General features: G+C 41.4%; 1 protein-coding gene across 1 annotated transcript in view; it reads left to right on the top strand.

The window, feature by feature from the left end:
- rictorb (RPTOR independent companion of MTOR, complex 2b) overlaps positions 1-14,981 on the top strand; it is a gene marked incomplete at its 5' end in the record, with an annotated part of 50,221 nt that overhangs the window by 23,377 nt on the left and 11,863 nt on the right. The window contains 18 exons of the mRNA XM_084323996.1: positions 458-548; positions 999-1,065; positions 1,552-1,632; positions 2,178-2,278; positions 3,607-3,772; positions 4,741-4,842; positions 5,270-5,316; positions 5,566-5,701; positions 6,189-6,388; positions 7,705-7,831; positions 8,059-8,223; positions 9,440-9,516; positions 11,003-11,081; positions 11,194-11,303; positions 12,060-12,147; positions 12,261-12,353; positions 13,323-13,429; positions 14,451-14,701. Coding sequence (XP_084180122.1) covers positions 458-548; positions 999-1,065; positions 1,552-1,632; positions 2,178-2,278; positions 3,607-3,772; positions 4,741-4,842; positions 5,270-5,316; positions 5,566-5,701; positions 6,189-6,388; positions 7,705-7,831; positions 8,059-8,223; positions 9,440-9,516; positions 11,003-11,081; positions 11,194-11,303; positions 12,060-12,147; positions 12,261-12,353; positions 13,323-13,429; positions 14,451-14,701 — 2,088 coding nt within the window. The remainder of the gene's footprint in view (positions 1-457; positions 549-998; positions 1,066-1,551; positions 1,633-2,177; positions 2,279-3,606; positions 3,773-4,740; positions 4,843-5,269; positions 5,317-5,565; positions 5,702-6,188; positions 6,389-7,704; positions 7,832-8,058; positions 8,224-9,439; positions 9,517-11,002; positions 11,082-11,193; positions 11,304-12,059; positions 12,148-12,260; positions 12,354-13,322; positions 13,430-14,450; positions 14,702-14,981) is intronic.

The following is a 14,981-nucleotide window of genomic DNA, read 5'->3' on the forward strand; positions in this document are numbered from 1 at the left end:
TAAGAATACCTGCGTTCTATGCTCTGCTTGGTGCCAGACTTTGGTGTCAGTTCTATTGAAGCCTATGGGAGATGTAAATAATACAACAAATATACAAGCGATCTAAGGAAATATACAATCAACCAATATCAAATGTTAGCTAGTTAACAATGCACCAATTTGCAGATGATTCTGACATCCGAGGTAATAACCTGTTTAAATGATGGGTCATAAACTAGATGGCTGATCCCATTCAACCTAATGACGGTCGAACTGAACGTTTCCACACTTGGCACCAATGTGTAATCATGCGCTACACAAGGACGTGATGACCCTTCCTTCTTTTATAGTTTCCTTGCTCACACCACAGAAGAACCATGCTCTGTGCGCGTTGCATGGTGGACTTCATGTAGTAGAGTGGGTGTTCCATTCTGTTGTGAGTCGCTGATAACAGCAGCACTTTGTGTTTCCTGTGTAGACCCCAGTAGGTTTCAGGACAGTTGGAGGTTGTCGGATGGCTTTGTCGCTTCCGAGGCCAAAGTTATCCTTCCACACCGATCACGCTCAAGGTAACGAAAAAAATCGTTTGTAGTCAATCTTCTCTCTTCCAAGCATACCTAGTTAAGATGAGAAAATGTATTCTCATTTCCTTTCAACCTCTCAACCTTTATTGCCCGTCATTACTCAAAATGCAGGTCTGCTTTACTCCATTGTTTACTAACATTACAGCCTCAGAAGTCACATAAAGCTCATGTTAAGTTGTCAGAACTTGTATCAAAGACTCAGAACTAAAAAGAAAACAAAGAATCTTCAATCCAATAAATTACATACAAAGTTACAATTTGAATTAATGAAGAAGAAAAAAAAACGAAACGCTGTAAACTAAGTCAGTAGTGGGTTTGTTTCAATAGGGGGCGCCATACTGCAATCACAGATTGTGCTTAGAGTAGAGTAGAGAAGTTTGCATAATATGCATGTGTATACATTTTATTTATTTACGTTTTTGTTTGTTCCTTCAGGCCAGACCTAATGGATAACTACCTGGCTTTGGTTCTGTCTGCTTTCATCAAGAGTGGACTACTAGAGGTACAGTCATCTCTTCTCACTGAGTTAGTCTGTATCCAGTTGGGATGTCCGATATTATCGGCCGATATCGGCATTAAAATGTGATATCGGAAAATATCGGTATCGGTTTTCAAAAAAGAAAATATATATATATATATATTTTTTTTTACATTTCTATAACCTTTATTTACCCAGGCAAGCAAGTAAGAACAAATTCTGATTTTATTTATTGTCAAAAGTATGCATAATGTTGTGTTAATTCCACAACAAGAGATATGTAATGTTAATTACCTGAAATTATAAAAAAAATTGGGGGGGGGAAACCCTGCATATATCGGTATCGGTTGATATCGGTTGATATCGGTATCGGAAATTAAGAGTTGGACAATATCGGTATATCGGTATCGGTAAAAAAGCCGATATCGAGCATCCCTGGTATCCAGTCATCTCATTATTGGCTCTTACATACCTGTGTCAGATGCCCTCTGACTGCCTCTCCTCCAACAGGGTCTGGTCGAGGTGATCACCAGCAGTGACGACAGCATCTCCATACGAGCCACCATCTTACTGGGGGAACTCCTCCACATGGTAACTGTGTCTTCTGTTACTTTCCTGTGTTGTGCATTGTTTTTACAGAATGTGGTGGTTGTCCCAACACAGATAAAATGTTCAGCTATGACAAGAAAGCCTCCCTTTTGAAACAAGCCATTCAGAATTGCAGCCACAATGTAGTTAGTAAGACCTTGTATGCGCGTGTATGTGCGTATGAAGAGATCTTGATCAAATGCATGCATGTACAAGATGGTGGATTGCGCGTAAATCTTCTCTTTTCTACCAAAAGTTTAACCTAAAATATGCTTCTGACAACATTTCTGAGTCATCAGTATCTTGAGTCATATTTGATCTGCAACGTCTAGTCTGAAAGTTTGGTCTGAATTTCGTTCAACTTTACAGGCTTGTGCACCACTGCTAGTTGTGTTTTTGTGATTGGAGGATCAATAGAAAAGGGTGTGGCTTGATATAGGTCAATTGGATCAGAGCAAGAGGTACCAGTGGGGATTCTACTGTCTTTCTGGGGGTTTGCTTCTGATTGGCTGATTCTTGAGCTGTTTATTTGATCTTTCTCCCCACAGGCCAACACCATCCTCCCTCACAGTCACAGCCACCACCTGCACTGCCTTCCCACGCTCATCAACATGGCTGCCTCCTTTGACATCTCAAAGGAGAAGAGATTGTGAGTGGCAGTTAACTAAGCATGATACAGCCGTATTAACTGGTTTAACTCAATAGTATGTTGACAATAAGCAATGGATGTTAAAAACGCATTGTGTCTGTTATAATGATGCCTTGTAAGCAGAAAAGAGTATTGTATTGAGTGTTAAGTGTTTAGTTTTTCTTAAAGGGTAATCAAAAACAACGCTGATTTATTTTGCACATAATCTCGCACACATCCAAAAACTAAAAGTTTTGCACACATTAATTTAGGTTGACAGTTATTGAAAGTAAATGAGGGTGAATATGGCCACCAATGATGTCATCAGGGACCAAGAATCCTTGTGTTGTGTTAGGTTGCTTTCACACCTCAGCTCTTTGGTCCGCTTCAATCCAACCCTGGTTAGTTTCCTCTGATAGTCCTGTTGGTTTTGGGTTGGTGTGAAAGCTCATTAGAACTCTGGTGTGGACCAAACAAGCGAACTCTGGTCCGCCTGAAAATGTGGGTCTCGGTTCGCTTGCAAGTGAACCCTGGTGCGGTTAGTTTGATGTGTGAAAGCAGGAAAAGACATGAAAGATTTGCATTTTATGAATTGAATCTGATTGGGCAGATTTTATCCCATATATTTACAAATGTGTGATTTGTATAGTGACATGAATGAAAACGGTCTTTGTATGGGGATATGTGTTGCCAGATTAGATTGAGAAACTGTTGTATCCCTTTCATACATTACGTTTAATTATTCCTGCTTATTATTCAAGCCAAGTTGAAGTTGAAAGTTGAACCTAAAATATGTTTTTTAAAAGTAAGATTGCTATGCTATTGCTGTATCTTTGAGTCATATGATCTGCAATGTCTAGTCGGAAAGTTTGGTCTGAATTTCTCGACACAAGTGACAATAGGTTGAAACAAGCAAAAATGTTTGCAGTGTAGTACAGTGACATTGAAGTACAGTGTAGTACATTGACATTGAAGTACAGTGACATTGAAGTAAAGTGTAATACAGTGACATTGAAGTACAGTGTAGTACAGTGACATTGAAGTACAGTGTAGTACACAGTGACATTGAAGTACAGTGTGGTACAGTGACATTGAAGTACAGTGTGGTACAGTGACATTGAAGTACAGTGACATTGAAGTACAGTATGGTACAGTGACATTGAAGTACAATATTGAAGTACAGTGTGGTACAGTGACATTGAAGTACAGTGTAGTACAGTGACATTGAAGTACAGTGTGGTACAGTGACATTGAAGTACAGTGTAGTACAGTGACATTGAAGTATTGAAGTACAGTGTAGTACAGTGACATTGAAGTACAGTGTGGTACAGTGACACATCCCTTTTCAGACGGGCGAGCGCTGCAGTCAACTACCTGAAACGCTTTCACGAGAAAAAGAAGCGAGGACCCAAACCTCACAGCCTCTATCTGGACCACATCATGCGCAAATCTGTGGCATCGCACTACTGTCGAGACCAGCACTTTAAACCCCAGAGAGACATCTACATCATTAAGGTATTCATTCATTCAAACCTTTATTTGTTCTCAAAAGAATCATTGATGGTTTCCCTCATTTTCAATGAGGTTGAGATTACAGGCAAGTAAAAATAGGTCAAAACACAAATAAAATAAGTAATAATCACAAATAATCTGTTTAGACAGTTACTTTGAATAAATAGGACAAAAAACAAGATCAACACAGTCAAAGTCACATTTACTGGCAAGATTGTGTATATGGTACCTAAATGTAAACTTATTGTCAAGCCAGATGCCAAGATATTAGCAGTCTGTAACTCTTTCGATGTCATAACCATTCACAGTCAATATATGCAAATCATTGTAAACAATATCTCTAGCCCTAGAGAACATGATGCATTTTGTTTTGCTTGCATTAAGCACACGCTTAAAGCCAATAGGCATGTCTTGCAGAGCATTAAATGAGCTGCAGGTTCTCAATGGCTAGTTGTACAGAGTCATTTATAAATGATAAACAAGACAGGACCCAGGATTGATCCCTGCGGGACACCTTTTGTAATGGGCAAGAATTCTGATTGGGCTTTCCCAGTTTTCACACACTGAAGTCTCTGAGGCAAATAACTATGAAACCAAGCATTTGCAGCAAAACCAATGCTGTGTAGTCTATTTGAAAAGAAGTCAACTGTATAGAATGCTTTTGATAGATCTACAAATAGTGCAGCACATTGTTTTCGTTTATACAATTTAAAACTAAAGTGGCTGAGATTGTGCTATGATATGCTCTGAAACCAGATTTGTGTCAACTTAATACAGAATGATTTGAGAGAAATGCATTGGAGGGTTAGGGTTAGGGGTTTGATTCCCATTGGCGCCCATTTAAAAAAAGTTAAATAAATTAAAAGTATGCTGTCACTCTACTGTTATGGCACTTTGGATAAAAGCATCGAACATGTTATTGCCTCAACCGCCTACGAGTGTTGGTACCACTGCTCTATTTGTGACTGTAGGACACTGAGGACGCTCTCATGATGAACCTGAGAGACAGTCACATCCTGAACCACAAGGAGAACCTAGACTGGAACTGGGTCCTCATTGCAACTATTCTAAAGGTAATGTTATAGCTGACTGGTTCAGGGCTCAGAATATCAGGCCTCTAGGAAGGAGTTCTTTCACTTTTTCAGTACAAGACCCTAATTGAGAAATGTCTCACCCTGGGACTGATTTGAAATACTATCTTGTCACGTAGGCACCCAGTAAAAAGAACAGTTAAAAAACAAAGAACAGTTGCTATTCATGCTATTATTGTTTTTTCTTCCAGTACTATCAAATGTTCAACTATTGTGTTTATTGACCATATACACACGGCGGCCATTTTGCTCTTATGTCATGCTCAGGTTGGGATTCCTTTCAACCCTGTTGAGAACCCAACTGGAGCATGACATAAGAGCAAAATGGCCGCTGTGTGAATATGGTCAATAGTAACTAACTGCGGTTTCTTCTAAGATTACCCACTGATCTTGATTTATTCCCCTCTAGTGGCCAAATGTTAGCCTGCGTAGCAATAAAGACGAACAAATGCACAAGTAAGTATTATAAATACTGCACCCAGCTGCCATTTGGCTCTAGGGACACTAATAACTACAGTTGGCTGTGTATTATCCCCTCTGTATGCAATCATTTAAGCATTTTGCATTTCATTGGATCATGCTTTAAGATGCTTCAAGAAAAAACAAACATATAAACCAGTTAAAGCAATCTAGCAACATGCTGACATGTGTGTGTGTGTGTGTGTGTGTGTGTGTGTGTGTGTGTGTGTGTGTGTGCGTCTACAGGTTCGTGCGGAGGCTGCTGTTCTTCTATAAGCCCAGCAGTAAGCTGTTTGCCAGCCTAGAGCTTGACCACCCCAAGGCCAGGCAGCTCACTGCTGTGGGCTGTGAGTTCCTTGAGTTCCTCCTAGAGTCTGATGAGGTGAGGAGGTCCTGCACTGTCCAGCAAATAATAACACGACGTGATGACAGTGTGCACACTTGTCTGTATGTATGTATGCATCAGCCACAACGACATCCAAGCTTGCTTGCACATATCTGGGCCTCAAACAGTGGTTGAAAAGTGACTATTTTCAAGTATTAGTACGTATTTTTACTCAAGTACTATTAGTTAAGTAGAATTTCGAGCTACATGAGTATTTTCATTTTAGGTAACTTTATACTTTTACTCCACTCATAGGTGCATACTAGGGAAACTATATGACATTATCTGAGGCCCAGATATGCGCTAGCAAGCTGGGACGCTGTTGTGGCTACGTACGTATGAATGTTCAGGACATGGCAGCAATGCTGCCGTCTAGAGTGAATTAAGTATGTGCTCGTGTTTTATATCTCGTGCACTTAAATCGACACATCTTAACACGGTCTCTCACTCTCCCCTCTCCTATCCGTGTTCCCCTGCCTGCTAGGATGGCCAGGCGTACCTGGAGGACCTGGTGAAGGACATCGTCCAGTGGCTGTCCTCCTGTGCCGGACTCAAACCCGACCGCCGTATCCAGAGCAACGGGCTCCTCACCACCCTCAGCCAGCACTACTTCCTGTTCCTGGGCACTCTCTCCTCCCACCCACATGGCGTCAAGATACTGGAGAAGTGCAGTGTCTTCCAGTGGTCAGTGTCGGCTCTCTTGGCTTATTCAGTGTTTAAGATAAGATATTCCTTTATTGATCCCCTTGGGGAAATTCGGGCATCATAGCAGCATGGGTACAGGTAGTAGAATTATAGTACAGTGGAGAAGTAGAAATATAATAAAAAATAGGCAGTGTAAATAATATAACAATATAATAATAACAATTTAAAGGTCCATGACATCATTGGGTGTTTTATTAGGTAAGATATATAGCTAAGTGTACCGGTAAATAAGTGGTCTTGTGACTTATATATTTACTAGGCCGTGTAACACAGTTTGGTACATACCTCGGTTTTGGGGTCACGGTTCGGTACGAGTTCGGTACAACAGGAAGAAAGCTACAAAAATCCCAAATGCATAAGGCTAGGTTTCTTTTCATTGCTGTGGAATGACTGTCTACAAGGAAGACAAGACATTGTTAATGTGATATGGTATCAGTTTGGGTAATCTATTTGTGCTGGTGGGCCTGCTTGATATTGTAGGTGGGCCACCAAAAATAAATGTAAAAAAAAAGAAAAAATGTGTGGGAAACACTGGTCTTGTACTGCCAGACAATGAGCAGCACCTCAGTTCTGGGTACTTGGCAGGGATGGTAGTTGTTCAGGGGGAGAGGCTTCTAATTCAGATATTTTCCCACAGTTTCAGGATTCAAACCGGTGATTTTTAATCACAAGCTCAGGTCTAATCACAACAAGGTCACTACTCTCTGACTATAGACCACCGCAACACTTCCGGTATTCTGAAATCATGGGAGAGAGAGCGGGGGGAGAAAATGAATGAATGTGGATGAGAGCCTTGACATTAAGTGGTTGTAGCTACGGCTGTGGGGGTGCGGGAGACATGATCCAATAGACTTTTATAAGTCTCCTGAACACGGAGAGACCAATTCCAAGTCGGTCGGCACTTTCTCGGCCGAGCTATAGTCACTTTTCCGCACCTACTCCCAAACTCTGCATGCGCAGATTGATAAACCTAGATCTCTGGACAATCCAGAGACTCCGTGGGCAATCTGTCTATTGGATCATGTCTCCAGCACCCCCACAGCTGTAGCTACAACCACTTAATGTCAAGGCTCTCATCCACATTCATTCATTTTCTCCCCCCGCTCTCTCTCCCATGAGCTCAATGTAACGCGGAAAGTGCAGTGGTCTATAGGGCTTCGTCCTCCGGTTCCGTTTCGCAAGGTTCATTTGGTAGAGAAGGGTAAAGCTTTAATTTCTTTATTTGAGCATTTAGACACTTTATGCATTTGCTCGTATTCCGTCTATTTTATACTGATTGCTCTCTGCTCTCCCAGCCTGTTGAACCTGTCTACTCTGAAGACTCAGGACCATCTGCTGAAGCTCACTGTGTCCACGCTGGACTACAGCCGAGACGGGCTGGCCCGTGTCATTCTGTCGAAGATCCTCACTTCTGCCACTGATGTGAGGAGAGCACTGCTAAAACAATTATAGCAATATCACATTAACAATATGATCTTCACATAGAATTGCCTTTGGAAAAGTATATATATATATGCACTTACACACAATTATACATATTTATATATATACACATATATGTATTTAATAATATAGTCATTTCAATTTGTCATTTCAATTCCATGCCTGTTTCTGATCACCTGCTGCTGCCCTCTGCTGGTTTAACCCAGAACTGCAGGCTGTATGCCACTAAGCACCTGCGGGTCCTGCTGCGCGCCAACGTGGAGTTCTTCAGTAACTGGGGCATCGAGCTCCTGGTCACTCAGCTCCATGACCGCAACAAGACCATTTCCATGGAGGCTCTGGACATTCTGGACGAGGCCTGTGAGGACAAGGTCAGGGAACGGGTCACAGAACCCTGTTGTCAGTGGTTCTCAACAACAAAGACCCCCCCCAAACTGATGTAAATGATGCTTTGGAACCCCCCAAACTGATACAAATGATGCTTTGGACCCCCCCAAACTAGGGATGCTCGATATTGGCTTTTTTACCGATACCGATATACCGATATTGTCCAACTCTTAATTTCCGATACCGATATCAACCGATACCGATATATGCAGGGTTTCCCCCCCAAAAAAATGGAATAATTTCAGGTAATTAACATTATTTTGACAATAAATAAAATCAGAATTTGTTCTTATCGGTACTTGCTTGCCTGGGTAAATAAAGGTTATAGAAATGTAATTTTCTTTTTTTTTTAAACCGATACCGATATTTTCCGATATCACATTTTAATGCCGATATCGGCCGATAATATCGGTAGGCCGATAATATCGGACATCCCTACCCCAAACTGATATAAATTATGCTTTGGAACCCCCCAAAGATTTTGTCTCAGGGTCCCCATCTAAGAAGTAATTATTTTATTGTTCCATGATAACAGAGGAGAAAGTGAAACCTATGAATAGTTGATTTTATATGTTCTCTCATTGTGCTGTTGGCCCTGTTCTTCTGGGGACCCCTGGAAGGGCTCTTGGGCCTCCTAGCCTGACGCGTTAGACCCATCGAATGTATGCAAGCAAGCTCTCCACTGGGTCTGAAAGAGGCACATTGAGAAATAAACAAATGGCTTATAGGCGAAAATGGTCGTCAAAGAATTATATGTGATTGGATAGGTGTCTTTTCTTTCATGCCACAAATGAATTCCTAGCGCATGTTAAAGTACAAGAAAAATAAGATTTTGTGCTCCCCTCTATACTAACAACTGATCTCCCAGATGGGAAAAGTGCAGAGAGACATTTCATCGGCGACTCAGTGCATGTGTGTGTGTGTTCCTGTGGGTCGCCCATCTCGCGCGTGTGTGTTAAAACTGCATGACAAATAAAGACTTCTAGTCTAACAATTATAATTAGCTCACCCATGCCGGCTATTCTAAATGTCAATATAAAGCCCCTGTCTTAGCGCACAGCATGTTGCCTTGGTAACACACATGTAATCACAGTGCCAGGAACTGATTGCGTCATGAGAGACACCAACACGTCACCATGGTGAGTCAAAATGACGTCATTGAAGTTAATTGTCATTTCTCTACTTGTTGTGATTCTTCAGACCAACCTCCACGCTCTGATCCAGATGAAACCTGCTCTCACACACCTCGGGGACAAGGGTGTCCTGCTGCTGCTAAGGTAAGAGACATAGCTATGGTCACTTGGCCATCACCGTTGAGTTTCATCGGAGGAATCATTTAGCAAGAAGCGTTTAGACGAGGTATCCCTTTATTGTGTGTGGCCGGCAGCCTGGATGGTCTCTCTCTCTCTTGTGCTTAAAGAAAAGATGGGCTGAACAAACGAGCCGACGTTCCAAAACAGATGATAATCACATGAATGACCCCCTGCAGGCTTTTGACCACGATGACCTGAAACCACGGAAAGATTGACCTGGAATGGGTTACACTTAAAGGAACACGCCAACATTTTGGGAAATTAGCTTACCGTCTTCTGTGCGTTCAGTAGAAAGCTATCTGGCTGCATGTTAGCCTAGCTTAGCACAATGAATGGAAGCGGACATGGCCGGTTAGCCTTCGGGAGAGGTGTTAGTTGGACAATGCCTAGGCTAACCGGCACTGTCCGCTTCCATTCATTGTGCTAAGCTAGGCTAACGTCTCTCTCTGGAGAAGACGATAAGCTAATTTCCCAAAATGTTGGCGTGTTCTTTTAAGAGACAAACCCTGAGGTTAATAACATATCATGTTGTAACGTTTGTCTAATTTTAATTTCAAACCTTTATTTAAACTCGAAAAGGCAACTGAGGTTTCCCTCATTTACAGTCACGTCGAGTGTACATACAGAAATAAGCACAAAAAAAACCCACATAAAATCAAGCAAAAATCAAGGATAACAAATCAATTAAAACATGTACAGCTTGATTGACAAAGGTTGGAGATCAAGGTTTTAAACTCTGCAACAGAGGGGAGGAATCTCAAGCTTTATGGACTGTTGGAATTAATTCCATGAATAGAATAGAATGATCTTTATTGTCATTGTTACAGTGTTACAACGAAATTTAAAATGCAGCCCTAGGTGCTAGCCGTCACACAGTCCTAGATCATAAAAAACACAGTCCTAAACACAGTATTAAATATAAAAACAAGAGTAAGGCATAATAGACATAACATAAACATAGACATGAGCTAGGGGTATCATAGCAAAATGCAGGTGCCGTGCCTCTGCACACTGTACCGTAGCACTTTATGCCACCTTTGACAGTTCTCTCTTTAATCAGTGAATTAAATTAGTTTTATTGAACTAAATCAGTTTTATTGAATTAGACTATAGGTGTTTATTGAATGGATTCGTTTTCTATTGAATTAATTCGTTTTTATTATTGAATGATTCGTTTTTATTGAATCAGTTTGCATGTTTATCATGAGGATCAGTATTTATTTGACTATTTATTTCAGTTATTTAGTATTTAATGGCTATAACCGAGACCTGAGTACTGTATTTCGTGTTCTATGTCCCATGGGAAAATGACAATAAACATGACTTTGATATTTACCCTGTTCTAAGCAAACTTGGGGGACCTATAGGGGGACTATACTACTAATAAATAATGATACATGTGTTTCCGTGTGTTCAAGAGGTCCCCTCACCACAGTATCTTTGTTGCCAGGTTTCTGTCCATCCCGAAGGGCTTCACCTACCTCAACGAGAGGGGCTATGTCACCAAACAGCTGGAGAAATGGCAGAAGGTAACCAGAACAAACGTGGCTGCCTGGTACGCTGGTCTTCCTCCGCTGACCCAAACCCTTTCCACATGGTTCCTCCTTGTTGTCGTTAATCTACCACATCTCCCCTGTACAGGAGTATAACCTGAAGTACGTGGACATGATCGAGGAGCAACTGAACGAGGCTCTCACCACGTACCGCAAGCCCGTCGACGGGGACAACTATGTACGCCGGAGCAACCAGAGGTCAGTTCACCTTCTGTTTGTTCACCTCAGACCCGCCCCCTTTTCTTGATCCTCCAATCACAACTGGAAAGCAACAGTTGTGATTGGAGGATCGAGAAAAGAGGGCGGGTTTGAGATAGGGGCAATACTGCCCTGCAGAAGCTAACCGCAGTAACTATGCAAACGGTGAAACTGAGAAAAATGGCTTTAAAGTTCTTTGAGTGATTTTGTAGTTACTGCAATTCTGTATACCCCTTTTTCTCTAAAACAGAGCAAGGTGGAACTCTGAAACTTTGTCACAAGATAAAGCAGATAATTGAGAAGTTCAATTTCACTTATAACTAAATTTTGAAAGAAATTCTAGTTACTGCGATTAGATTTGACTAATCAGGACCAGGTGCACTATATCGTTTGGGGAGAAAAGTCTATGGAATAGTTTCATAACTGAATCGGTCCCTGGAATACTACCTGAAGCTACAATTCTACCCAGTTACTGTTGTTGTTGTTGTTGTTGTTGTTGTTGTTGTTGTTGTTGTTGTTGTTGTTGTTGTTGTTGTTGTTGTTGTTGTTGTTGTTTGCAATGGCAGGCCCTGCACTTTGTTTACTCTTCTGAGAAGTATCTTCTAGGCTTACGTTTGGTTCACAGTGCCTTCAAGGTGTTGAAAGCTCTGCTGGTAGGTTCAACCCAGTCCTAATGCAATGTCAGGACAACAACACAGACTGATAGCTACTGAGTTATATTAACCTGGAACTTGTTGCCTCTGTGTGGTATGGCAGGTTACAGAGGCCAAATGTTTATCTTCCTGTGCACTTGTATGGACAGCTAGTCCACGACAAGACAGGCTGCCATCTACTGGAAGCCCAGGTAAGTTCATTTTCATCTTTTGCACATTAGCCGCAGTAGCAAGTACAAGCACGTTTTAGTATTTGTGTGTGTGCTGTGTACAGTATAACCCCCCCATCTTTCACCTATCTCAGAATGTGGTTCCTGATCTGAGCTACACTGTTCGCTCTCCAACGCTGGACAAATGGGAGGGCATCAAGCAGCTGAAGGCAGCACTCTGGGCTCTGGTTAGTAGTCATGTTTAACACTTTGATTGCCAGCGTGGCGTGCACTATTTATCGTTGGATGCCACCACCCACTTCAATGATAGCACTCTAAACGCATAATCTCTGTCTTAAATTATGGCTATGTGTCTAATCTGCCCGTCGTTTATCAATGACTTGTTTGCAGTCAACATTGTCGAGACGGATTGTTTTTTAATCGGTTCATTTCCGTTTTTATAGCATTTTGAAAAGCCCTTGTTTTTCAGGAAAATATATAGATTCCGTGATAATCGCCCTTTACTGGAATATTCTGGCATACACAAAAAACATTGTCATTTTTCGGCCTATTTATGAATCGTTTTCAAATAAACGCTAGATTATCGATAGTATATGTGTACTTATGCACGCTAGAGAAGCAATCTGAAAAATATATTCTCTCATTTCCTGATCAGCGCGCACACACAGACACACACACACACACATGGGGCACACGCTGATATATAGGTCAAAATAGATCCGATTACCCCAAGACTGGTAAAATAAATTGCTTACCTCAGATCAGTTGTTATCCAAAATGATTATTCTAATTCCTGATCGCCATTCCAAATATCGATCGCGTTTATTGATTCAGCGTTGGGTACGGGAAAAAAAAATACGACAAACAAACGCTATATGACGTTGGTGGCACTCAACTGGCGGCATGAACTAACGACAAATCGCGTCCCTGGCACTCAAAGTGTTAATGTCCACTCAATCTGGGCTCCCTATGAAAATGGCCCCGACTGTGCTGTGTGGTGGAACCAGACTCATCAATTATGACGTAGAAGACTGATCTTCATGATCAATATAGGTTTAATAGTGAAACCCATACAATGTGTGAGATTCAAGCTATTCGTAGACTGTAATGTGTTGCCATCTGATATCTGGAACAAACACTTGTTTATAATAATTATAATAATAATACTGTTGTTTCTGAATGGTCTTGTCCCCCAGGGTAACATAGGCACGTCAAACTGGGGCCTCAACCTGCTGCAGGAGGAGGGGGTGATCCCTGACATCGTGGCTTTGGCCCAACACTGTGAAGTCCTCTCCATCAGGGGGTAGGAACCTGTTTTCAGTCTGAAACCCACCTCCGTTTTTCCTGACAAAACGAGATGCAACCTGAAGCCCCTATGTTCCTTGTAATACCCCCCTGCCCCCGATCACCACCCTCCAACTAGGGCTGGGCGATATGGCCTAAAAATAAAATCCCTGTTTTTTTTTTTCTTTTTTTGAATTACGATTTTAATCTATTCTTTTCTCTTGAAAACTAGAAACGCCAAGGAAATTATTCAAATAACCTTTGTTTTTATTTGACACAAAAAAATTATCAAACCAAGATGAATGTCCCTATTGGGATTGAAGTGCAAACCTAACTTTCACCAATCTTCACTTAAAAAAAGAAATTATATATATATATATATATATATATATATATATATATATATATATATATATATATATATATATATATATATATATATATATATATATATATATATATATATATATAAAAGGTTACTCTTGATCAAACAAAGATGAATGTCCCTATTGGGATTAATAGTGCAATAACTTGCTTTTTCACCAAACTTAAAACAAATAAAAGGTGCCTATTGATCATCAAACAAGAATAAATTTCCCTATTGGGATTAATAAAGTGCAAATCTAACTTTCACCAAACATCACTTTTTGTAAAATAAAAGGTGACTCTTAAAAACAAAATGCATTAATAAAAAAAAAAAATCATTAATTCGAATTAATCGATAATATCGATTAATCGCCCAGCCCTAACTCCAACCTACCACCTACCTTTCCCCTTCCCTACTTTCTCTCCGTCTCCTGCCCCTCCCACCCTCCCCCCCTCGGTTTCCTTACTTCCCTGATTGTTCCCCTACTGGCTTTTGTATTTGCTGCTTGTTACTCGTGGTTTTATGTCTTGTGTATTCATACTGTTGCCTGTTTCCCTCTGGTTCTATGTTTCTCTGTTCTTTGTTTTGCTTATTGTCTTTGGGTTCTTGAAAAGTGCTATATAAATCAAATGAATTATTATTATTATTATCTCTCTACCGCCTCTCTGTGCAGGACGTGCCTGTACGTCCTGGGTCTGATCAGTAAGACCCGGCAGGGCTGCGACGCGCTGACGCACCAGGGCTGGGACGCCGTGAGGCACAGCCGGCGCACCCTGTGGCCCGTGGTGCCCGAGGAGGTGGAGGACCCGCAGCCCGACCCCCCCCTCCACCTGCTGTCTGCCGTGCCCACTGCCAGCACCCTCAGCCTCACCTCGGAGTCCGTCGGCTCCCGGCACAACAGTGACGGTGACCCCGTACAGCCCAGTAAGCCCACGCCGTCCACCTGTTTTGTCAGCATAACGATTTTCTTTATTGTGTTAGTCGTGGATGTGTTCCCTTTACGTGTCACTATAATGATGAACCGCTGATTTTTGAACCGCTGATTTTTGCATTTTGTACTTTCGTTGGTCTATTGTATATTTTGTAGGGATGCTCGATATTGGCTTTTTTACCGATACCGATATACCGATATTGTCCAACTCTTAATTTCCGATACCGATATCAACCGATACCGATATATGCAGGGTTCCCCCCCCCAAAAAAA

Source organism: Notolepis coatsorum, assembly GCF_963971535.1.
Source record: "Notolepis coatsorum genome assembly, chromosome: 11".
Lineage (NCBI taxonomy): Eukaryota > Metazoa > Chordata > Actinopteri > Aulopiformes > Paralepididae > Notolepis > Notolepis coatsorum.